Here is a 24685-nt window from a genome sequence, read left to right on the forward strand (position 1 = left end):
GAATCAACACTGAGCTCATTCCTGCTCTGACCCTGAGCAACCTCTTTGTAAAAACGACAAAGTTGGAAGAGATGCTCCTGAGGTCTTTTCCAGCTCAACAGCCTTTAATTCAATGGATACCAAATTGAAAAGACTGTAGAAATGGCGGCTCTTACCTGAGGCTAGTAGGCAGGAGAGGGTATATTTCTATCTGGATAAATATGTCTATCAGGTATATTTACGTCTGGAAGAGAAGCAAGAGAGTGGAATAATTACAAGAGTTAAGAGTGCCCAACACTGGTGGACCTTCAGCTAGTATAGTCCAGTGAAATTCAGGGAATTAAAGTGTTTACTGGCCTGCGGTAACCAGTCTCCAACGGTCATAGTAACTGTGGCCAAACTGTTAAATTCTGCCTTTGCTCTCATCCCACACAGTGAAGCAACTTCCATCCATGAAAGAACTCATGTTTCAAGATGGAGTTTTTCATCCAGTTACCCCAAAGCACTGCTTCTTCTAAAGATAAATTGCCACCTGGGAGTTGCTCACTACCCTGAATCAGTAAAATTATAGAAAATATTCTATAATTTTAGAAACTGAAGGCTCATTTCCTTCAACTCTCTTCATTTCTTTTCTCCCCCTGTGAAGATTTTATGGATGCCTTAAATGTCTGAAGAAAAACATTTGATTTAATCTTTCTCTCTGCTAGACTGTGAGTTCCTTGACGTGGAGGCTGTCTCTTAGTCATCTTTTTATTTGTTCTCTTTTCTAAGTTCGGAGCTTGCCATATGCCTGATAGTAATTTAACACCTACTGGTTGAATAAACCAATACTAGTCTTTGAAGAGCTTTGGAGTTGGGCAGACTTGGAAAATTACTTCACCTCTCTAAGCTTCAGTTTCTTCATCTTTAAAAGTGGCATAATACCACCTCATATATGGAGGGTGCTGCAGGCATTAACGGGATAATGTGTGCTGTGTGACTCACTTAGCGGGTGTGCTGGAGATAGCTCTTACTGGCTGGCTGCATCATGCACATCTCTTTCCATCTCTCTGTTCAAGTGACATCACGTTGGTAGTTTGAAATTGGCCATGGTGGGAGTCTTTACACTATAGAAATTGGAAGACACTACAACACTACAAATCAGGGCTTCTTCCCCCGTGCCCCCCAAAAGCTGGTTTTAAACATTTACCAGCACACCACTGGGCTTAAGGTAGGGCAGTCAATAAATGTGGATTCACTTCTCCTTTACTTCTGAAAAATGGAGGTGCTTTCCGTCAATGCTTGGCATCCTCCTATCAGATGTATGGGGGCGTGAATTGAGGGCATGGGGATAAGATGGGGTTCCTGAGTCTTTAACATCATTTCCACATTAGAAGACTCCCAGTCCTGGTATCCAACTTTTCAAGTTGGGATAGGGTTGTCATCTAGTTAAGCAGTATGGATTCCTTATGCTTATTTGGGTATGCAACCAAAAAGCTTAATCTGTTCAGCTCAATTCAATGCAAATCAAATGTTTACTAAAAATATATTTAAACATTATGAGGTCTAATTATTTTTTGCTAACTAAACAGTATCATAAAATATTTGCAGCTGATTTCTATGAGTGTTTAATTCACATAGCTGTAGAGTATAAGATCTTTAAACAAATGAGCCACTTTTGACTTAACAGAGTGCAGAGAACTGAGCCAGAATCTTGGTTCTAGTCTTAGCTTTAGCTCCAACTAGCTATGTTACTTCACACAGTACTTTAATTCTTTTGGGCCTCAGTTCCCTCACCTGTAAAATGAGGAAATTGAGTTAGGTAGTGGTGGGGTGGTAAACTGTCTCTCTGGGGATAAAGAAAAGCCCTGATTTGTAGTGTTTGCCAGTTTTTATGGTATAAATTCACCCACCATGGCTGATATCAAGGATGGCTTTGGTCAATAGCTGGCTGCCACAATTACCGAAAATGTAACAGCTGACTTTCCTGAGCAGGTACAAGGTCTCTAAGTATTGGCCTTACAGAGATTGATGATTTTCTCTAGAATTTATGCCTCTGAGATTGTAGCTACTACCAGCATAAAGGGAATATCTTTATTTCGGTTGCATTTGTTTAGGTAAGACTTACTGCAGGGTGTGAATCACTGAGAGAAGGTAGGAATTTAGCATTAACCACTCAGGCTTACATACAAGGGCTGATAGGAAAGTACCCAGCCCCATGATATGAAAAATAGTATTAAAAATGGCTGGATCCATTCTGGACTGCCTTTGTATATCCCCAAGGCAGGACTCTTGTGTCAGGACTGATTTTGGCCAATGATTCTTTGTAGCTTCAAGGCATCACTGTGCCCCTACTCAGAATTAAACCTTGCTAGGTCGCCTCCTGGTACAGTTTGAATTGTGTTCCCTCAAATCCTAACCCCCAGTACCTGTGAAAGTGACCTTATTTAGAAATAGGGTCTTTGCAGATGATCAAGATGAGGTCATTAGGATGGTCCCTAATTCAGTATGACTGGGTCCCTTATAAAAGGGGAAATTTGGACACAGGGACAGACACACGTAGAGGGAAGATGATGTAAAGACGCGGGGAGAATGGCAGCTACAAGGTAAGGAATGCCTGAGGCTGCCAGATGCTCGGAGAGAGGCCTGGAGCAGGTTCTCCATCATGGCCCTCAGAAGAAACCAAACCTGCGCACGCCCTGATCTTGGACTTCTAGGTTCCAGGACTGTGAGACAACACATTTCTGTTGTTTAATGAGGAATTAAAAAGCCACCTCAGGAAGTCTTTTACTCTTACACTTAATAAGTTCCCAACAGCAAAGTCAGAAACAGGCACTGTTAGGAAAAGTTCCCTTGCCAGAAAGCTAAAACATAGGTAAAATTCTCACTTCACATCCTCTGATGTAAACATTTTGGTCACGGTTATCTATTTTTGTTCTTTTCCTTCACTAATAAACACACCATCAGCTGGCTTCAGTCCAGAGAACATCTGATTGAGGTTAGAGAGTCACCTCTCCAAGCACGTATAGTAATTTCTATTTTTGTTGCTATTGTGTTAAATTCACGAAACTCAGACTTTTACAAATCACTCCACTCGTATCAACACATTCATTCTTTTTCATGAAATAATATAGTCACAAAATTGTACAGACATTGCAACATGACAAAGGAGGCAATGCTTCTGGGGCATGGTTGGTTGACAGGTGACGCACCTAGGAATATTGCTATATTGGCGCATGGAAAAAGTTTGAATTTAGTGTACAAAAGGCACTTTAGGAGCGTTGATGTATAATTCAAAAAAGAATGCGAGTTACATAAAAGTCCAGGCTAGAGGCATTCCAAGATGGGGAGAGGGGTGGGTCTATCCTAGCAGGGGGGATATTTTATCGAGTGACATTACTTACAATTTCTGGGGAACGGAGATAATAAAAAGCAGGAGGACTTTTAGTCAGTTTTATTACCATTTTAAAAGTCTACAAACCATGCAACCCTTTCTTGCCTGTGACTGGGCTGATTATTCCCTTTGTTCCTTCTTTATAAGATAATAATTATAGAGAATTGGAAATAAGGTTTTGAGAGGCAGTTTCCCTGTCATCACAGTTTGCAGCACCATTGGTTTTACTATCATTGATTATTAATTAATCACTTTTTTGGAGACTAAAAATTGGATCTCGCTATGTTGCCCAGGCCGGAGTGCAGTGGTGATTCATAGCCGTGATCACAACTCCCTATAAACCTCGAACTCCTGAGCTCAAGGGATCCTCTACTTCAGCCTCCAGGGTAGCTGTGACTAAGGCGCACACCACCGTGCCAAGCTGTCATTGGTTATTTAAGTTAAATTCAGTTAAATAAGTAGATAAAAAGAAGCTTAAAGTGAACTCAGGTGATTAGAGAAACGAATGATAAAATCCTCTTTAAATTAATAAACAATATTAATTTACTAAGCAATAGTGATAAGATAAAAACAATTAATAGCATAATAATATTGATTATCATTTATTCATTGCTTTAAGTGTGCCAAGCACTTTTTATGTTCTCTAATTCAATCTTCACAGCAACTATATGAAGCATGACTGTTTTACACTTAAATGCAGGGGCACTGAGGGAGAAAGGGGAGGGTCGCATTCCAAGAGCAACCAGCTCTGCCCTGCCCTAAAGCTCTTCCATTCCTCCCTCTCACGTTCTTTCCCTTCCTTTCTGTCTGACTTTTTAAAATGTGCTATTCGATGACTCTGCAGCCTAAGACTGTTGGTGTTTATGGTATTCAGACATTCTCCATGCTTGGTTTTCCTGCCTCAGATTACATTTACACCTTTGTTTACAGCCCAGTGAATTACAACTTTAATTAGGGAGGGCTATATCAGGTAAAAGAAAAGCAGGCTTCAGGAACTGCAGTCACTAAGGAAGTACTGAGTTTGGCCCATAACTGCTAGCACATGTAGGGCAATGTTTCTGAGGTGCTTAAGGAGCACCTTGAGGGCTATTAAACTTATTTTTCCCTTATCCCTATTCTCAATGATCGCCTACAGCAGAGCTTGGCAAACTACAGCCTCTGGGCCAAATCTGCCTGTTTTTGTGCCGCCTGTTAGCTAAGAACAGTTTTTACATTTCAAAATGGGTTAAAAGTATCCCAAGAATGGAAAAAATAAGCACCACATGTACTCATCAGCAAATTGGTTTCCCTGATCATCACCTAAGTGCATATTTGGGAATAACACCAGTCGGGTGTTGGGCAGATGTGGGTCGGGGAGGGGATGGGTTTATACCACCTACATGATGAGTGCGATGTACACTGTCTGGGGAATGGACACACTTGAAGCTCTGACTCGGGGAGGGGAGGGCCAGGGCAATATACATAACCTAAACTTTTGTACTCCCATGATAAGCTGAAATTAAAAAAAAAAAAAAGAACATAAACGAATGAATAAGGTAATTTCAAACAGTAATAAATGTCCTAGAAATGAAAAAAAAAAAAAAAGAAGATATTTTGTGGCATGTAAAAATTATGTGAAATTCAAATTTCAGTGTCTATAAATAAGTTTTATTGGACACTCGTTCATTTACATATTATCTGTGGCTGCTTTTGCACTACAACCGTTGAGTTGAGCTGTTGTAACAGGCACCATATGGCCCACAAAGACTAAATATTTACTATCTGGTCCTTTACAGAGAAAGTTTGCCAGCCCCTGATCTACTGGATTAGGCCACTCCCTTGAAGCAACTTTACAAGAACTGCTACTCTTAAGTTTCCTACCAATTCTTCACTCAAGATAAAGTATGTCAGTGTATAGATTTAAATGCATTTAATTTTATTCATTTTTTTTTCTCCCCAGTGGAATTTTTGGGAATGTCAGGTGTTGTTGCTTTAGTCACTGTAGGACTGAATTTAGATTCCTTAACCTTTAAACCGAAGATCAAGTTCATAATTACTAAGTAAGTTTCCTATTATGTACTTGGTAGAGATCTCATAGAAGTTTAGTACATAAGGAGTCTCGCCTTCATGGACATCAATAAAACTCCCTTTATGTAATTTTTTTCTACCTTTAAATTTTAAATTTTGCTATCAGTTATCTTTAAGGAATTTAAGGTACCAACAATTATTGACGTTAATTGATATTCCCGTTATCAATAAAGTGGCTCAAAAACCATAGTGCTTTTAAATATACACAACTCCCTGATAAAATTTTACTTTCAACTGTGGAGATTTAAAAAAAATAAAGACTTTTTCTCTTTGTTTCCTTCATAACGTACCTGAATGACAGTATACTATTATGGGAAAGCTGGAAAAGAGAAGTAGCAAAAAGATGCAGCACCACCAAAACTTCTACCCACCCTTTACCCCTGCTGATGCAAATTGTCACGTGGACATCTCTGCACAGAGGGAAAACCATTTGCCGATCTTCTCAGACAATAAATTAGCCATTCTCTGAGGGACTATGATGAATTACAGAATTGGTTCAGAATTATTGGTCACCAAATCATATTCTAGTATGGAGATTCTCAAGTCAGATGAAAGCAAATGTCGAAATGAGAAAAATAAGGCATAATCTTGAGTTTTCCCATGAAAATTAATTTATTTAATGTAAAGGACTATCCATTCTTTTGAAATTATGCCCTTCATACTCTTCTGTTGTTCAAAATGTCCTTTCTTTTATGAAATTCCAGTGATAGAAGATAGTACTTTCTTTTTCTACTTAGCAAAATAAAAAAATCAAATTGGCACCTATAACTATCCCACTTTTGTGTGTCTGTGAATAAAACTTTACTGATTTTTCAAATCCAAAAGCTTGGAAATAACTAGTTCACAGAACATACACTTGGTGTTGTGTCTGAATTTAGACAGTTTCCTGAACTCAGTCATGCTTTCTGTCAGCATGATTATAAATTACTTATTTTATTCTCTCAATTGTTTACTCTTTTACCTATTCAGCCAATCCTTTCTAAATGTCTGCTGTGATCTGGATATTGCATCTTAGGGTTGGGGCTATGAAAATAAGACCCTTCTCAGAAGGTGCTCATTGTTGAGTGGCAGACATATTTATATAAGAAAGTAATGGTATGTGTGAATAATTATGTATTTATTGGGATCCTACTATATGTAAGGAATTTTTTAGGTCCTGTGGAGAGATTTTAAAAAGTATTCAACTCACTCAGTTATTCCATGACTTCTGAATTTTCAGTAAACTAAGCACTGGGGTTTGGGGTCCCCCCACTCATGCCTTTGCCCTATAGGAGTTCTGAGGCAGATGAATCAAGAGAAGAGGAATCACCCAAAGAATCAAGGATCTCCTTGATTGGGGTAATGCTGCATCAGAGAACTTGGTTTATATCTGCAGCAAAAATGAGGCTTCCTAATGTTTCTTTCTGAGTGTAGCTCTTGAGACCCACCTGCAAAGACACTGGTTTATGGGCAGACACACTGACCTAGTAGGCTGAAAGGGAAAGTCCTGAGAGGAACAGTCGAGAGACAGGAGGCCTTGAGATCTGCCTGTAGATCTCACACCTGGCCCTGACACGGAACCAGACAGAGCGGAACACGGACTCTGCCGAGGCCTCGGCCAATGCCCCCACCACTGGGCTGTGTTGGTCACTGAGTAAGAATCTCTTGGGGTAGGGGGGTGGGGCTACGCGTGTAGATATTTAGAATGCAATCTGGATGATTCTAATGCTTCCTTCTGCGTAAAAACCATGGTGATGCAGACGTTTGGCACTGTAGGGATTCAGAAGAGTGCTTAAGATGGTTTCATGGACAACATAGGATTTAGAGTTAGCCTTACAAGACTTTTAGGAGTTCAGTAGATGGGAAAGAAGACAGGAGAGGCTTTGAAAGTAAGGGGAAGAGCACATGCAAGTCACAGAAGGAGAAGTTGTGCAGAGGGCATTGAGATGATCCTTTCAGTTACGGCAAAGTCAAGGTTAACCAAGTACCTCCCTGAAGCAACCCCAGCTCTGGGCTTAGCTGTAACAGGCCCAACAGTTGATATGCTGCCAGCTAATCCCAGAGAAACGGATAAGTCATCAACTTGGGGAGGTCCTCATTTTTCTGCCTTGCTCTTATTATTTTGCTGTGAAAAGCAGCCCATGGGTATTGGTATGATGAGAGTAATGGAGAATATGGAACTGGGTGTTTTCAGATCCCACAAAATACTTTTAAATGTTACTGTAACAGAGACAAAGGCAGGAACCTCTGCTAAGACAAGCATGGTAGTTATAAGATACATGATTTTATGTGAAAAGGAAAATATTTTAAAAATACTTTGCTTAAAAATGTCATTTCCTTTTCATTCATCCTAGGTTCTTAACAATGTTTTCATCTGTATACCAACATTTAATATATACTTTCTTTGGCATTGTGATTGGATGTGGAGAAACCAAGTATTATACGTTTTACACCATAGTTTTCACGTTCATCTTATTTACAACAGTGACTTTGACTAGGTAAGAATTATATTTTAAAGTTTGTTTTACTGAACTTAGGTTGTCAAGCCCAGAATTAGAATTGGGAATCAGGCGAGTGTAGCAAAAAGTGCCTCAGACATGCAGTCAGGAAACCTGCATTGTTGTCAAGGCCTTGACAATAAGCTTGCTGTGCAACTTGGGTAAGTGTTTATTTTTCAAGATTTCATTCATAAAATGAGAAAGGGCAGACCAGCAGCATTGGCATCACTCGTAAGCTTGATAGAAATGCAAATTCATGGGCCCATCCCAACCTACTGAATTGAATCTCTAAAGACGAGATCCAGGAAACAGTTTTAACCTGCTCTCTAGGTGGTTAAAGTTTGAGCACCACTACACCAGATTCATGGCTCTTAACATTTTTGTTGACTTTCATCATCATTAACTATCATCAATAGCTATGATAGAGCCATTTATTAAGCACTCACTGTGGACTATATGCCATTAGCATGAATACAGCCCTGCAAAATAAATGTTATTGCATCATTTCACAGATGAAGCCAGAGAGCTTAGAAACTTGCCTAGAGTCAACCAACTTTTAAGGGCAGAGTTGGGATTTAAACCTGACTTTGTGAGCATGCTTCTTCCAAAATGCCGTTGCCCACTAGTGGTAGTTGTGTCTGTCCTAAGAATTCATGGCAGTGTCTCTGAAAACTCAGGGTAGTGGCCAAGGGAGCTTACCTTATGAGATGTTCTCATGGAAGCTTGCATCTGCTGACTCAGAGGCATTGTGTGCAACTCAGATAGTCAATGTCACACAGGAGAATATGTACACAGTCCTGTGTGCCACCCCTATCCCCTACCCCAACAGTGTTGGGCCTAACATTGGTGTCAGCCAGCCGTACCTATGTAGCTGTCAAATCAGTGACCATCTTATCTTTTCTCTGTCTGTCTGTCTGGACCTCTTAAAAAATCATTTTTAAATTAGTCATTGCTCCCTAGTATATTTCTGGGTCCAAATCCCATCTCCCACACTTATGAGCTTTATGTCTGTGTGACTTTGGGCAAATACTTAATATAAGTTCCAACTCACTTATCTGTAGAATGGGCATAATAATAGAACTATCTCAGAGAGTTGCAATGAAGATTAAATGAGGTAATGCAAGTACAAGAGTTTAGCACCATGCTTGGCACATAGTAAATGTTCAGTAAAGTTAATTTTTTACTATTATTTTGGCTATCCTTACTTCCTCAGGATGCTAGAATTGAAACTTCAACATAATGAAAGAATTCCCCAAAGAAATGATCTAATTTTAAAACTAAAACATTATTATTAAATAATAAAATTAAAATATGACAACAAACCACTGTATTTGTTTTTTCAATCAGCCGATATATATCAAGCGTCTATTACATGTCAGGCATTGTTCTAGGTGCTTAGGACACTTCAGTGGACAAAATAGCTCTAAAAGACAAAAATTTCTGCCATTAAAGAGTTTACACCATGATAGGGGTTTTCAAACAAAACCAAAAAGCATATGAAATAATGAAAAGAAAGTGATAAAGACTATGAAAACAAACAAAGCAGGGTGAAGGAATTGGTTGAGCCAGTATTGCATAGAGGGCTGCATTTTAAATCGGTAGTCAGGGTAGGCCTCACGGAGAGAAGGTGACATTTGAGTGAAGATCTGAAAGAGGTAAGGGAGCCAGGCAGACAGCAGGGGGAAAAAGCTTTTAGGAAGATACTCATTGCTGTGCAGGCCCCAGGGGAGGGGCCGGCCTGGCATGTGCAGGAAACAGCGAGGAGGCCTTGGTCACTGAAGAAGAGAGAAAGGAAAGCAGAGGAAGATGAGGTTAGAGCACTAATTATGAAAAAAAAAAAAGAGAGAGGGGCCGGGTGCAGTGGCTCATGCTTGCAATTTCAGCAATTTGAGAGGCTGAGGTGGGAGGATTGCTTGAAGCCAGGAGTTCAAGGTTATACGGAGCTATGATCGGGCCATTGCACTTCAGCCTGGGTGACAGAGTGAGACTCTGCCTCAAACTAAAAGAGAGAGAGAGAGAGATAGAGAGAGAAAGAGAGAGAGAGAGAGAACCATACTGAATGATTTTTTGAGCTAAAAAAACTCCTGGAAGAATGTACACCAACCCCTTAAGAGTGGTTACTTTCCTCTGGAGAATGGGATTTGTGGAGGGGGAATAAAGTCAGGGCATTTTGGCTTTTTAAAATTTTATATACTTCTTTACTATTTCAAATTTTTGCAATTTTGATACATTGATTTTATAATTTAAACCAAAGATAAAATAAATAATCAAAACCTGATTCATACAAATCTATAAGAAAAGTAACCAGGTCTCCAACAGATTTATTTACAAAGGGTATACATTCATAAAAGAGGAATTATGAATAACTAAAATATTTTTTAATTTCAAACTTGCTAGAAATTAAAGAAATAAAAAAATGAAAAGTGGTCCCATTTTTCAGCCATAAAATCAGTGGTTTCAGCAAACCATAACTTTGGTCCTGTGAGAGAGTGTGATGGAAAGGACCCTGCTGGACAGTGTCCCTGCCCCCCTCACCAGCTACCTCAAATGACTCTCTGGCCCTTTCTGTCTTCAGTACAGACAACGCAGGACTTCTTCAAGTCCCTCAGACACTTGTCCCTTCAGAGCCCTTCCAAGCTGTCCTCCTGCTGCCCTTCACCCTTGGCCTGGATGCCTTTTCATCCTGCAGATGTCAGAATACATGATACTTCCTCAGGGAAAGCCTCACTGCTTCCTGCCCCTGCCACCCGCCGCCACAGGCCAGGCACTGCTCTTCTACGCTCTTTGGAACTGTGTGATTCTCCTTGGTAGCACTTAATGCAAGTATGAGAGGATGCTTACTTGTACTGTTGATGATTTAGTGGTTGTCTCCCCAGTGTGATGTAATCCTTGAGGGCAGGAATCAGCTGTCTTGATCTCTACAACATCCTTAGATATTCTAGAATAGAATTTTTATACGTATCTGTTGAACAACTAAATTTTATCAAGCATCTTATAAATGTTCATATTCCATTCTAAGAATGCGATTATTAAAAATGAGCAATGTACTCATCACATCATATACATTAAGTACATATGTGCAGATTTTTATATATTAATAAAGCTGTTAAAAATATTTTAGAAAATGTAGACAATGATTTATTCAAATGGTCTTCATTGTAGTTACAGTCACAGTGATGAAAAGTTAGAAACAACCAAAATGCCCAACTACTGAGGTGTGTGAATTGTGGAGAATCTTGTACTTACCTTTTATGAAATCACTTACCCTTGATGTGTATATTTTTAAGACTAATAGAAAATTGTTACTAATCTGTTAATAAACTTTATTATGTGGCAAAACTTTGAAGCATATTTAAAATTAACAGCCTTTGAAGGTAGACTGAAAGCTATGAATTTGTGAGGTTATTTGCATTTTTGATAATCAGAAAAATAAAAATTATGAAACTCATTAAAAGGTATCTTAAAATTATTCAGACTTCAGGATTTGGCTTTGATAAGGTACAAACTTAGGAAAGAAAGTACAATCGATTTCCACCTTGACAAAGTTTAATCTGGCCTCTTTGATGTTGAAGTCAGCGCCTCCCGGGAGCTCTGAATTCTCTTCTGTAGCCATTGGGGACATGGGCCAGTTTCTGACTGGGGCAGTGACATGTATGACCTCAATGAATTTTTTCCATATAGAGTTTATAGGACTTCTTTAAGTCCTATATATATGGGGTATATAACTTAATACCTGTTATAATAGTGCCCAGATCTTAGTATTCAAAAAATAAGTTTCTATTTTTAGACCTGGCTTTACTATGTGACTATGAAGTAGACCCTGGTGGATTTAGTTTACATACACTTAGGTAAATTCATTCCAATCCAGTGACTTCTCAGGCCAGTTAGTTATGGTCTAGTATGTTATATACATACATGAAGCCACCTCTGATATTGTTCTTTTCTTTTTTTTTTTTGAGACAAAGTGTCATTCTGCTGCCTGGGCTAGAGTGCCATGGCATCAGGCTAGCTCACAACAACCTCAAACTCCTGGGCTCAAGCGATACTTCTGTCTTAGCCTCCGAAGTAGCTGGGACTACAGGCATGCACCACCATGCCTGGCTAATTTTTTTTGCTATATGTTTTTAGTTGTCCAGATCATTTCTTTCTATTTTTAGTAGAGAGACGGTCTTGCTCTTGCTCAGGCTAGTGTCGAACTCCTGACCTCAAGCGATCCTCCCGCCTTGGCCTCCCAGAATGCTAGGATCACAGGCAGGAGCCACTACGCCCAGCCTAATATTGTTCTTTTCAACCCTTGGGTTGGCACTAAAAGTGATGGGGGGGGGTATGGATCCCTTATGTGATTGGTCAGTCCTTCAGTCCTTTTGGGAACGGGTGGAAGCAGTTGATCTTGTTCATGTGTGATTGGCCGGTCATGGTGGCAATGGGAAAGGACTAGTGATCTTCTTTTTATCTGGCCAGTCCTGTTCTGGCATCAGTAGGTGATGTCCTTGAAGGCTGTTCTCTGGACAGGGGCTCTAGTCAGGACTGTGTTGTGTCCAGCTCCCTCAGGTTGGTGATACTCCTGAGAGATTGGCAGACTTCCCATTCACACTGCAGGCATCAGCAGGACCCCACATTTCTCTGACCAGCTTCTCCCACCTTGAAGTTCTCCCCTTTGAGTCCCTGACTTTAGATCTATTGGAATTATTCAGGCTTTCTCTTTAGTGGGAAAACAGCATGTCAGTCACCTCTGCTTACAATTAGGGAGTGTCATTCCATATCTTCTCTTTCTCTTCCTCATCCCTGGTGCCCCAGACTGGGGGTGGCATAGAGACACTGTTTCCTAGCAACTATTATTTTTTTACAATTTTTTTTTATTCTTATTTCAGTATATTGTGGGGGTACAAAAGTTTAGGTTACCTATATTGCCCTTGCCCCCCCCACCTCCCTGACTCAGAACTTCAAACGTGTCCATCCCCTAGACAGTGCGCATTGCATTCATTATGTATGTATACACCCATCCTCTCCCCAACTCACATCTGCCCGACACCCGATTAATGTTATTCCTAAATGTGCTGGGTAGGTGCCCAGTAATGGGAAAAGATAAGCTTCATAAGGGAGGCTTAAGAAATGTGTTATGGGGCTTCATAGCTAGTTGTGGGGTTCTATGGAATGCCCACTCCGTGCCAGATTTACATATTCAAAGGAGTCATAGATTGGGTTTCCTGGGAACAGATTCTGAGAGAGAGTTGGGAGACTGTGGCAGAAGGTATTGGGCGAGCGAGGAGGCAGCATGGGGCAGAGGGAGAAGCTGACCTACAGCACAGTTTCACTTGAGGCTCCGCTGAGCTATGGGAAGCTGTGAGTTGGGAGGGCTTTTGGAGTTGTCCCATATCAAGACAAGAGGTTAGACCCTGGTATCCCTGCCTCATGCAGTCGTTGGCCAAGGGCCATCTCTTGAGAGAGAAACAACTTTGAGTGGGGCAGGTTCCTGAGTGCTGGGGCAACGTGCAGTGAGGGACGGAGCCATGAGGGCCCACTAAAGCCTTAGATTCCTACCAGGTGGGGAATGTATATGTCAGCTCTGAAGAGGGTGCCTAGGTGGAATGCCACAATATCCTCTGTAAAAGGGGGTGTGCTTTCTGTAATATATTGGTGTCTGTTTTTTTAACTTCTTCATATATGACCTTCCCTCTGTATAGCCAAAAGAAGGAGTATTAAGGTTTTATAATGGAATGCCAAAATAAAGAAAAGAGTTTGTATTCAGCTTTTGACTTCCAAATATTTCTGAAACCCCACAATGAGATAACAGTCCTGAAAGCCAGGCTTTGCTGAAGATGAGAATACTTTGCTAAATTCTGAAAGTGCCTTTTTTTAAATATCAAGAGACAAGCTTGGTAGTTTAGGATTATATGTTTTTATTTTATGCCATAGTATAGATGATGGAGGATATGAAAACAAGAAAGGATGTAGAACCATTGCTGGAAAGGGAGAGATTAGAGGGAGTTGAGACTAGGGTGGGGATGCCATTTCACCTCAACCCCACCCACACTTCCCCTCCTGTTTGGAACTCTGAGAAAATGCAGCCTCATAGGGTGGCATGAGCCAGTGTATGGCTAATGCTACTGAGTAGAAATGGTCAGTTTGGTAGTAGAGAGGAAGCCTGAGATTAGGGCCTTTGATTCTTACTTAATCCCTTCATGACATGGGAGAGGTCCAGAAGTTCTTTTCTCCTCAGTGGGGAATTAAGAGATACTTGGTGAGTTTGCTAGAGGGGGCCACCAAAGTGACCCTGAGTTTGAAGGCTGCAAAGGAGACCATCCAAACCTAGGGTCAAATGGAAAAGGCAGCAGACCTCAAGGGATCTGCAGTGCTTATGGGTGGGAGGTCTAGTTGACAGGGGGAGATAGTGAGACAATCTGAGCAATAATAATACCATGCACTGGCTTTGCTGAGAAAAATAGACCAAGGATATTTCCCAGTCAATGCGTCGAGAACAGGGGCCACAGGACAAACACAAGACACCTAAATCAACAGACAGTTCTCTGCAACCTTCTCCCTGATGCCATGAGCTGTGTTAATTTTCTCCTATACCCTGTCTTAGAAATGCAGGGCAGGAGGAAACATCTTGGGAAATAGGAGAAACTGCTTTTTGTAGGGAACTTTGAATTGACTGTTTGCACAGGCAAGACCAAGGCAAATCCAAAGAGTCTTTTAAACTAGAAGATACTAAGTTGTGTAATTTGAAAATTTACATTTCTTTCTACCATGGAAACTTGTGTGCAAACTGAGATTGGTCACAGAGTATAAAGAAAGATACATGGCTTTTTGCACATTGCTTGACTCAGCTATACATCTATTATCTCATTTCATCTTCATAACAACACTAGGAGATGAGAATTATTGCCTCAGTTTTATAGATGAAGAAACTGGCCAAGAAAAGCTAAGTACCTTCCCCAAGGTCAAATGGCTAATAAGTGCCAGAGATCTTGCTGAACTAATGGCTCCATCTCACTAGAGGAAAGGCTTTGATGGACAGAATCATCATTAAGTGGGCCCTAAATGTATGGGTGGGCTTTCCATAGAGACTTACTGAGAAAAACACTTCAGAGAGGATGAGACATGACAAGGAAATGGAAAGTCATGGACATAATAATCATTGCTGATTGAGTATTATGTATTGATACATAATTATACCATATGTAATTATGATTATGTATTGATCATGTATTGAGTGCTGACCACATACAAAGCATGATTCTAAACCCTATAAGTGTTGCCTCATTTAATTTAATTGTCACAATAATCCTTTGAGGCAAGTACAATTGTTATCATCATCTTCATTTTACAGATGAAGCTGAGAGAGGTTAAATAACTTGCTTAGGTTTATGTAGTTGGTAAATGGCAGGCCTAAATTTGACACAGGTAGACTGACTTCAGAGGCTCTTCTACACGGCCTCCCTGTTTTTGATATCAGGAAATGACATAAGTTGTCCTATTTTTGCTGGACTCTGATATTTTAGGGAAAGATTATTTAGTAAGGCTAAAAAGGTTGGTTAAAAGTCACTTTGCAAAAGCCTTGAATACAAGGCAGAGGAGTTTGCCCAAATTAATTATATATGTTATAGGTAGTGATTATAGATTTTCTGTTTCTCAATGATAGGAATTCTCTAAATTGGCTCATATAATTCCTAGCTGAGCAACTGATATGCAATATACTTTTTGAGGCTAAGAACATGTCTGATTTTACTTTTGCTGAAGTTTCATTTGTTCTAAATCATTTGAATAATAGTACTGATATTCTTTCAGTGTAGATCTCCTAAAGACAGATTTTAAATTTTGGCACAAGATCCTATAGGGAAATGATCTGGAGAGCAAGAAGGCACAAATGGAAATTATTCATGTGACATTTAGTGTATGATTCTTATGGGAGCTCAAGAAAAATTTGTTGGGTTAAGTTTATTAATGTGTCTACAATAATTTTACTTTTTGGTTATGATCTACATATTATCCCCCCATTCTAAATTCTGAATTCAGTCATTTTATGGCTTTTTGGGGAATAGAAGAGTTTGTCAACATTCTTTGAAGAAGTTTCCCTGCAGAAGTTTATTATCTAAGCAGTACACACTGGTGTTAATGATACTTCCTTATATTTGTTTAGAATTTCTAGCATTGTTTTTCCGGACTTGAGTATTACATGCAAAATTTAGATAGCAGATTTGATTAGTTCCATGAAGTTTGAATGAATTATCAAGAAACTGCATTATTTTATCTTTCCTGAAAATTTTTCTGTGAAATTTAGTATTCAGTACATGGTTTCAACTGTGAATAACATTAATATATAAGGTGTGATTTATTTATTTTTAACATTTTTCTCTACACAGATTGTTTACTATTTTCTTAGTGAGCCCTATTTTGATGTATTCGAGTTATGAATATAATTGGCGATGCGGAGTTGTTATCACATGCTCTGGAATTAGAGGAGTTGTTAGTTTACTCTTGGCTCCTGATATTTATAATTTGTCTGAAGAAAAAGTAGATGCACCACAAATGGTAGGAAAAATTGTGTGTCATGATTTTTTCTTTTTGTTCATTTTTACTTATTTTGTAGCACTTGTCAAAGTATTCAATAATAAAGTTAACCAGTTTTGAATTAGATTTTTAAAATGCATTCTTTTAAGTAGGAAATTATTTATGTTGACAGCACGAAAGGGATCAATAGTCATGTAGTGGTTACGGACTTGGTGTTAGATGAAATCGGGTGCCAATCCTGACTCTACCATTCACAGGCTGGGGACCTTGAGGAAGTTCACCAGCCTTGCTGAGCCTCAGTTTCCAGTTGTGGATTGAGATGATGCATAGTAAAATACCTGACACAAATGCTATTTTTCCATAGCTGTCAGAAAGCATGAAAAAAATAACGTCCTTATGGAGAATCCTGTAGCTGTTAGAACAAAACCTGAAACACAAGTTACATATACTGAGAGAAGAAAGATTTTGTAAATATTTCATCTCATTATATTTATGTCTTTAGGGCTAATTAAAAAAATTAATTTCTTAGAAAATTCTTGCTGAAGACTCCATTACTTATAGTGAAACACAAAACTTGTGTTTCCTTTCTACTCTTTCTCAAAGCCTTTTTCCCATGGGTTAGCTGGTAGATTTCTGGGCAGTCTGGTGGCGGCAGCATCTGTGGTCCTGACACTCTGGGCAAGATCCAGAGAGTCCAGTGCATCTGCTGGCCACCTTGTGTGTTAGGGTACCTCATCATTTGTGACAGTACTGTGTGAACTAGTTAGAGAACTTGCTAGAAATCCCCAGGATCAGCCTCCCACCACCTCCCAGTGAAATAGCCTGCAAACCTCCTTCTAGGAGGGAGAAAACCACTTGAATAATATGAACTTGAGATCACCTGTCCCTCTACCAAGGAATCCAGAAGTAGATGTACAGAGTTTCCTAATATTGTCTGATTTACAGTGCACTTTCTGTTCTTCACTATTTTGCTCATGTCCCAGAAGGCCCAAGCAGTACAGTGTTTTTCAAATACTTTCTTTTTGGAAGCAACTGTCAACCTCTCCATCTTGTAAGTGGAGAAATCAAAATAAGAGAGTAGCCTTCCATATGTACCACAATAGGAAGAGAACTCAGGTGCCCTACTCCCAAAAGAGGAAGTGCTTTTTTTGATGGAGTAGCATATTCCTCACCACATATTTCCTAAGGATTTATATCTGTGGCCATGTCAGGGCATTAAGTTGGAGTTCTAGTAAACCTGTAGTTTTGCAAAGACTTTGGGTCCTTTCCTGTTCCAAAGGAAAAGTATAATAACCAACATTTGAGCTTCTTCAATTCTCTTTTATACAAGGAATTGGCCTAAAACCAAGTCAGTAAGAAGTTAACTAACATTTGATTATCATTTTACAGTGTGTCCTAATTCTGTCTGATGTTAAGAATCCCCTTGGCTCCACCCTACAACCTCTAGAATCACAACCTGCAGAGAAGGGGCTTGGGAGTCAGTATGTTTAACAAACACTTCAGGTGATTGTTGTTAGCAGTCAAGTTTGGGAAACATTCTCTGGAGAAGACACTGCTACTAACTTCATTTTTCAGTGAAGGACATGAGGCTTACAGTGGTTAACTGACCCCAGATCACATGGCTGAAAAATAGCACAGCCACAGCCTATAAAAGTGGTTGTCTTTCTGCTGCTGCATGGCACCCCTGCAGACCCTGCCATGGCTCCTGCCTGCTCCTTCAGAGCTTCTTGTACAGCTAAAGTAAATGCCGGTGGCAGGCACACCTCCCTCCCCTGTCCACGGTCACCCTTGCCTGTTGTTGCTAGGCTTTCTCCCTACCCTGTAGGTTCCATAGTCATGTCTGTGATGCTACCACCTTGCTGTCCTTGCATGACTGCTGCCAAAAGTGGAAACTATAGAGAGCTCTTTCCTCAGTGTCCTTAACCCAGGATCTATATGATGTATTTTTTTCCTCATTCAGATCAAAAATTAATTTCTGCCCCAGTACATCATGTTCAAGCAGTGTCCACAAAATATTCCTTTGGCCTCAACTTACTTATCAGGGGCAGGATTCAAAAATGTGGATTAAGATAGAGTTTTGTTGGTGGTTAATTGAACAATTGATCTCCTTTGGAGATCTTATTTAATATTTTGGTTCTAACTATTTAATGTGTTTTATTTTTAGTTTATATTCTATGTGCAAGCAATATCATTACTGACCATGGGAATAAATTCATACCTGATGATTTGGTCAGCCAAGACATTAGGTAAAGTATATGAATTATGCACAAATTAACTGGGGAGAATAATGCAAATAGGTTATTGTTGGGAATCATGGGGACATTTCTCATGGAGCTCAAGGAATTGGTTTAGAAATTATTCATTTTCATTCACTCATTGTGTATAGATGCTGTATGAATTGGGATATTGGTTCAGCCGGTTTAACAGAAACCAAGGAACAGAGGCTTAAACAAGACAGAGGGGTTTTCTTTCCCTTCCACCACAAAGTCCAGACAAGTGAGATGGTTCTGCTCCACGAGGTTGTCCTAAGATTCAGATTCCTTTTCTTTTGTTGCTCCTCCATTCCCTAAGGTGTTGCTCTTATCTACAGGGTAGAAGCCTGCTCACTACCACCATCTCTACAATCCAATTAACGAGAAGGGGAAAATGGTGGGAAGAGGGGTGTGTGGCAATGGAGGGTAAGCAGCTTTCTTTTAGGGGCACGGTCCAGAAATTATCTGGGGGAAAAGCTAGTTGGGGAGGATTAGGCAAAATTTTATGGTAGGGTTTAGTATAGTCCGATGTGCCATGACTTGGTCCTCAATTTGCTAGTGCAGAGACCTGATTTTGTTAGGTATCTAAAATTGATCAGACTACTGGAGATTTACAGATATAGGCATACTTTGGAGCTATTACAGGTTTGGTTCTAGACCACCACAGTAAAGCAAGTATGGCAGTAAAGTGAGTGTCTGCGCATTAAAGCGAGTATTGCAGTACAGAAAAAATAGTCGTACAAACTATTTGGGTTCCTAATGTACATAAAAGTTATGTTTACACTATACTGTAGTCTATTATAATGTGATAGCATTATGTCTAAAAAATGTACATGCCTTAATTAAAAGTACTTTATTGTTAATGATCATCTGAACCTTCAGCAAGTCCTAATCTTTTTGCTGGTGGAGGGTGTTGCCTCTATGTTGATGGCTGCTGACTGATCAGGGTGGTGGGTGCTGAAGGTTGGAGTGGCTTTGGCAATTTCTTAAAACAACACAACAGTGAAGTTTGTGGCATCAATTGACTCTTCCTTTCATGAAAGATTTTTCTGCAGCACGTGATGCTGTTTGGTTCCATTTTACTCACAGTGGAATTTAATTGGAGTCAGTCCTCTCAAATGCTGCCACTGTTTTATCAGCTAAGTTTATGAGATATTTTAAATCCTTTGTTGTCATTTTAACAATGTGCACAGTATCTTCACCAGCAGTATATTCCATCTCAAGAAACCCTTTTCTTTGCTCATTCATAAGAAGCAACTCATCTGTTCAAATTTTATAAGATTGCAGCAATTCAGTCACATCTTCAGGCTCCACTTCTAATTCTAGTTCTCTTGCTATTTCCACCACATCTGCAGTGACCTCCTCTGAAGAAGTCTCAAACCCCTCAAAGTCATCCATGAGGGTTGGAATCAACTTCTTACAAACTCCTGTTAATGTTGATATTTTTACCTTCTCCCATGAGTTATGAATATTCTTACTGGCATCTAAAATGGTGAATCCTTTCCAGAAGGTTTTCAATTGACTGCCCAGATCCATTAGAGGAATCAGTGTCTATAACAGCTATGGCCTTATAAAATATATTTCTTAAATAATAAGACTTGAAAGTTGAAATAACTCCCTGATCAAGGGGCTGCAGAATGGATGTTGTATTAGCAGGCATGAGAACAACATTCATCTCCTTGTACATCTCCATCAGAGCTCTTGGTTGACAAGGTGCATTGTCAGTAAACAGTAGTACTTTGAAAGGAATCTTTTTTCCTGAATAGCAGGTCTTCACAGTGGGCTTAAAATATTCAGTACACCATGCTGTAAACAGATGTGCTGTCATCCAGGCTTTGTTGTTTCATTTATAGAGCATAGGCAGAGTAGATTTAGCATAATTCCTAAGGGCCCTTGAGTTTTTGGAATGGCAAATGAGCATTGGCTTCAACTTAAAGTCACCAGCTACTTTAGCCCCTAACAAGAAAGTCAGCCTGTCCTTTGAAGTTTTGAAGGCAGGCATTGACTTCTCCTCTACAGCTATGAAAGTCCTAGATGGCGTCTTCTTCCAATAGAGGGCTGTTTTGTTTACATGGAAAATCTGTTGTTTAGTGTAGCCACCTTCATCAATTATCTTATCTAGATCTTCTGGATAACTTGCTGTAGCTTCTACATCAGCACTTACTGCTTTACCTATCTTGTACTTTTATGTCATGGAGATGGCTTCTTTCCTTTAACTTCATAACTCAACCTCTGCTAGCTTCCAACTTTTCTTCTGCAGCTTCCTTCCTCAGCCTTCATAGAAGTAAACAAAGTTAGAGTCTTGCTCTGGATTAGGCTTTAGCTTAAGGGAATGTTGTGGTTGGTTTGATCTTCTATCTGGACCACTGAAACTTTCTCCGTATCAGCAATAAGGCTGTTTTGCTTTCTTATCATTCATGTATTCACTGGAAGAATACTTTTAAATGTCCTTCAAGAACTTTTCCTTTGCACTCACAACTTGGCTGTTTGGCACAAGATGACTAGCTTATGGCCTACCTTGGCTTTTGATATGCCTTCATCACTAAGTTTAATCATTTCTAGCTTTTGATTTAAGTGAGAAACATGCAACTCTTCCTTTCACTTGAACACTTAGAGGCCATTGTAGGCTTATTAAATAGCCTAATTTCAATATTGTTTTGTTTCAGGGAATAGGGAGCCCTGAGCAGAGGGAGAGAAGAGGCGGAGGGGTATGGAGGGTGGGAGGGATGGGAAAGGCCAGTTGGTGGAGCAGTCAGAACACACACATTTGTTGATTAAGTTTGCTGTCTCATACAGACACAGTTTGTGGCACCCCAAAACAATTGCAATAGTAACATAAAAAATCACTGATGACTGGCCACAAATCTTTAATTTGTAAAAACATGCAATATCTGCAAAGCACAATAACGTGAGACACAAGAATGGAAAAACAAGCACCATATGTACTTACCATCAAATTGGTATTAACCGACTTAACTGACCAACACTTTTAAACTGCACCTATAGTAATAACATTCATTGGGTGTCGGGCAGATGGGAGGAGGGAGGAGTGGATGGGTATATTCACACCTAATGGGTGTGGTGCGCACTGTCTGGGGGATGGACATGCTTGAAGCTCTGACTCGGGTGGGGCAAAAGCAATATACGTAACCTAAACATTTGTACCCCCATAATATGCTGAAATAAAAAAATATTTAAAAAAAAAGAATGGAAAAACAAGCACCACATGTACTCACCATTAAATTGGTACTAATCAATCAACACTAATGTGTACCTATGGGAAGTAACATTCATAGGGTGTTGGGCAGGTGGGAGCAGGGAGGAGGGGATGGGTAAATTCATACCTAATGGTTGCGGTGGGTGTTGTCCGGGGGATGGGCACGCCTGTAGCTCTGACTCAGGCAGTGCAAAGGCGACATATGTAACCAAGGCATTTGTACCCCCATAATACTCTGAAACTAAAATAAATAAACAAATAAATAAATAAATAAAAATGAAATGAAACACAATAGATCAAGGTATACCTGTAACACATTCACTGTGTTCATGGATAAACCATAAAATCAATTGACTAATTTGTAGTGAGGATTTTTTTCTATGTCTGGAACACTTGTGGTATTATCAGAGTATTCATCTCTGAATATAACTTTCCTTGATAAACCAAATTGGTAATCAGAAGCTTTCTTGTAGAGCATGGAACTGAGAGCAAAGGAAGGGCAGTGTTGAAGGAGAGTTCTTCTAAGTAGGGAAATAGCCTGATTAATTTACTGTGCCCTGCCCATAGAGACATCATCGCTTTGCTTGTGTCTTTTCAGACAGTCCTGCCCATTCCTGCAGCTGTGTCGCATAGATATTCTTGCAGAACTTCCTGTGACAGCCCACCTCAAAGCCAAGGGCTCTAATGTATGAATGGGGCTAGTAAATAGGGCAGATTTTTGACAGCTTTCCTTTTTCCCAAATTGTGAGTTTGCTCTTGTTTGCAGCGAAAAGGTGTGCTTGAATCAGCAAAAGCCCACACTGGAGTGTGAGTGCAGTTAATCTGATCCCAGAGGCTTGCTCACACCTTCCTTCCCACCAAATTCCTTTGGCTCCTGGGGATCCAGACCCATTGTGCTCTCTTTGCTTAAGATACAACGTCTGTGTTTCTCCTATGCTTGCTTTCTTGTAATTCCTCCTACTCGGATACTCAAAGGTGAGATCAACAAGGAGTTTTACTATCATGGTAATGCTTTTTTCCTTTTCTTTTCCTACTCTATGACATTTTGGTTGTACTAACTAAACTTCAGAATTTTCTTCCTCTATTTCTTTTTTTCTATTCATTATGGAACAAAGATTACACAGCAAGTACTTTATCCTTTCTGAATCAATGCTCATCCTTTCTAGACATACTATGTGTGGCACACATTTAACAGGAACTTGACAGAATTGAATTTTATCAGTAAGAGTTTCAAACCAACTAGCTCCATCTGGTCTAATGCTTTTAAGAGACCCCCTCCTCATGTTACTCCAGGATCGTCTTAAACACTGGGAGCGCATTCAGATGTACCAGTGCCACCCAGTGGCCCACATACACTCATGTTTCCCCAGAGCACCTGGAAAGTGGCTGTTGCCTCATCATATGGGTAGGATCTACTTGGGCAACTGAATACATTTGCTTCTTTTGTAGTCTTAGCCATGAGAATTTTAACTCTAAAGCCAACAAGCTAACAACTGCTGACTCTTCAGCATCTTTGCTCTGGGTCATAGAGAACTGATCCTGATACTTGAAAGGGATATGCCTCCACACCTTTTTGAATCCCCCGAATTTCAAGTACTTCAATTGCACACAGTATCCCATGGAGAATGAAATAAAGTTAAACTGAAACATTCAGGAACCATTTTAATCCTTTAAGAGATATTTCACATGCAATTACAAAAAGAGAACTACTTTGTTGAGATGGAATTGTGAATGAGTAGGCTGAGTCATTTGCTAGTTAAATTCTTCTCTTTGACAGGTGAGTGTCATAGCTATATCTTCAAATTCATACCTCAAGAAAATACAAAGGGCTACAAATTTTGAACGTATAGATTTTCTGGTCAGGAAACAGAGTTGCTAAATTTGACAATCTATACTGCAGTGGCCCTTAAATTGTGGTATATAGTATATAGGAAACAGTTGTAAAACTTGTTAATGCAAATTCCCAGGCGAATCTGATTCTGTAGGTATAAGGTGGAGCCCAGGAATTTACATAGTTTAATAAGCAGCCCTTCTACTTGTAGAAGACACAAATATTTTTCTACACTTTGAGAAATAATGATGGGGTGCCTTGAAGTAGTAAGTCATGTCTTTAGCTATAGGGAAGGAAAGGAAACTAATAAACATTCTTTAGTAGTTGAGTTCGATAAAGTTGAGCTATATAACCAAAAGGAAACAGGTCGTTGGGTAATTTTCTAGAAAATTTTGGACAAAAATTGTCCTTATTCTAACCACTCTGGTTTTTCCATGCAAGTGATCTCAAGATTTCACTGCATAATCATGCAACAATTTTTGCTTTCCTTTGCAGTCTTCACTATTAAGGGCCTTGCTTTTCTTTGTTACAGGTTTGTGTGCTATTTCTCTCCCAAGACAAATGGCCATGAAAAATGTCAGTCAGCATATACAGGAGATAATACAAAACACAATAACTTTATCTAAAACAGAAAAAGTGTTGACAAATGTTAATTGGACCTTCGTAGAAGAAAAAACAAAGATTGAATATATCATTCCTGTGAGTTGATACCTGGCAAAAAATAGTCTTCCTTTCCTTTCCTTTGTCTGACTCTCTTGCTTTATTCTATTGTAAAAAAACCTGATTCAGGTGTCAGAAAACTGAGCAGAGATATTACTAGCTTTGCTATTTTGGTGAAATGACTTCTTTGAGTTCTGTCTTTAAAGAGAAGGTCTTGGTGTTTCAGCCTTATTTGCCAGGTACCAGGAGAGTGGATGATTTTACAAACTGGCTGTTTGAGTATCAGTCAATGGCCTCTGCCAAGACATTTCCGAA

At 39.6% G+C, this 24685-nt stretch overlaps 1 protein-coding gene across 1 annotated transcript in view; it reads left to right on the forward strand.

Annotated features, from left to right (window-relative positions):
* SLC9C2 (solute carrier family 9 member C2 (putative)) overlaps positions 1-24685 on the forward strand; it is an 84917-nt gene that overhangs the window by 17197 nt on the left and 43035 nt on the right. Inside the window, exons 7-11 of the mRNA XM_045547341.1 lie at positions 5292-5391; positions 7753-7896; positions 16263-16431; positions 18575-18656; positions 24243-24409. Of these exons, the coding sequence (XP_045403297.1) occupies positions 5292-5391; positions 7753-7896; positions 16263-16431; positions 18575-18656; positions 24243-24409 (662 nt within the window). The remainder of the gene's footprint in view (positions 1-5291; positions 5392-7752; positions 7897-16262; positions 16432-18574; positions 18657-24242; positions 24410-24685) is intronic.

Source organism: Lemur catta, chromosome 3, assembly GCF_020740605.2.
Source record: "Lemur catta isolate mLemCat1 chromosome 3, mLemCat1.pri, whole genome shotgun sequence".
NCBI classification, from domain to species: Eukaryota; Metazoa; Chordata; class Mammalia; order Primates; family Lemuridae; genus Lemur; species Lemur catta.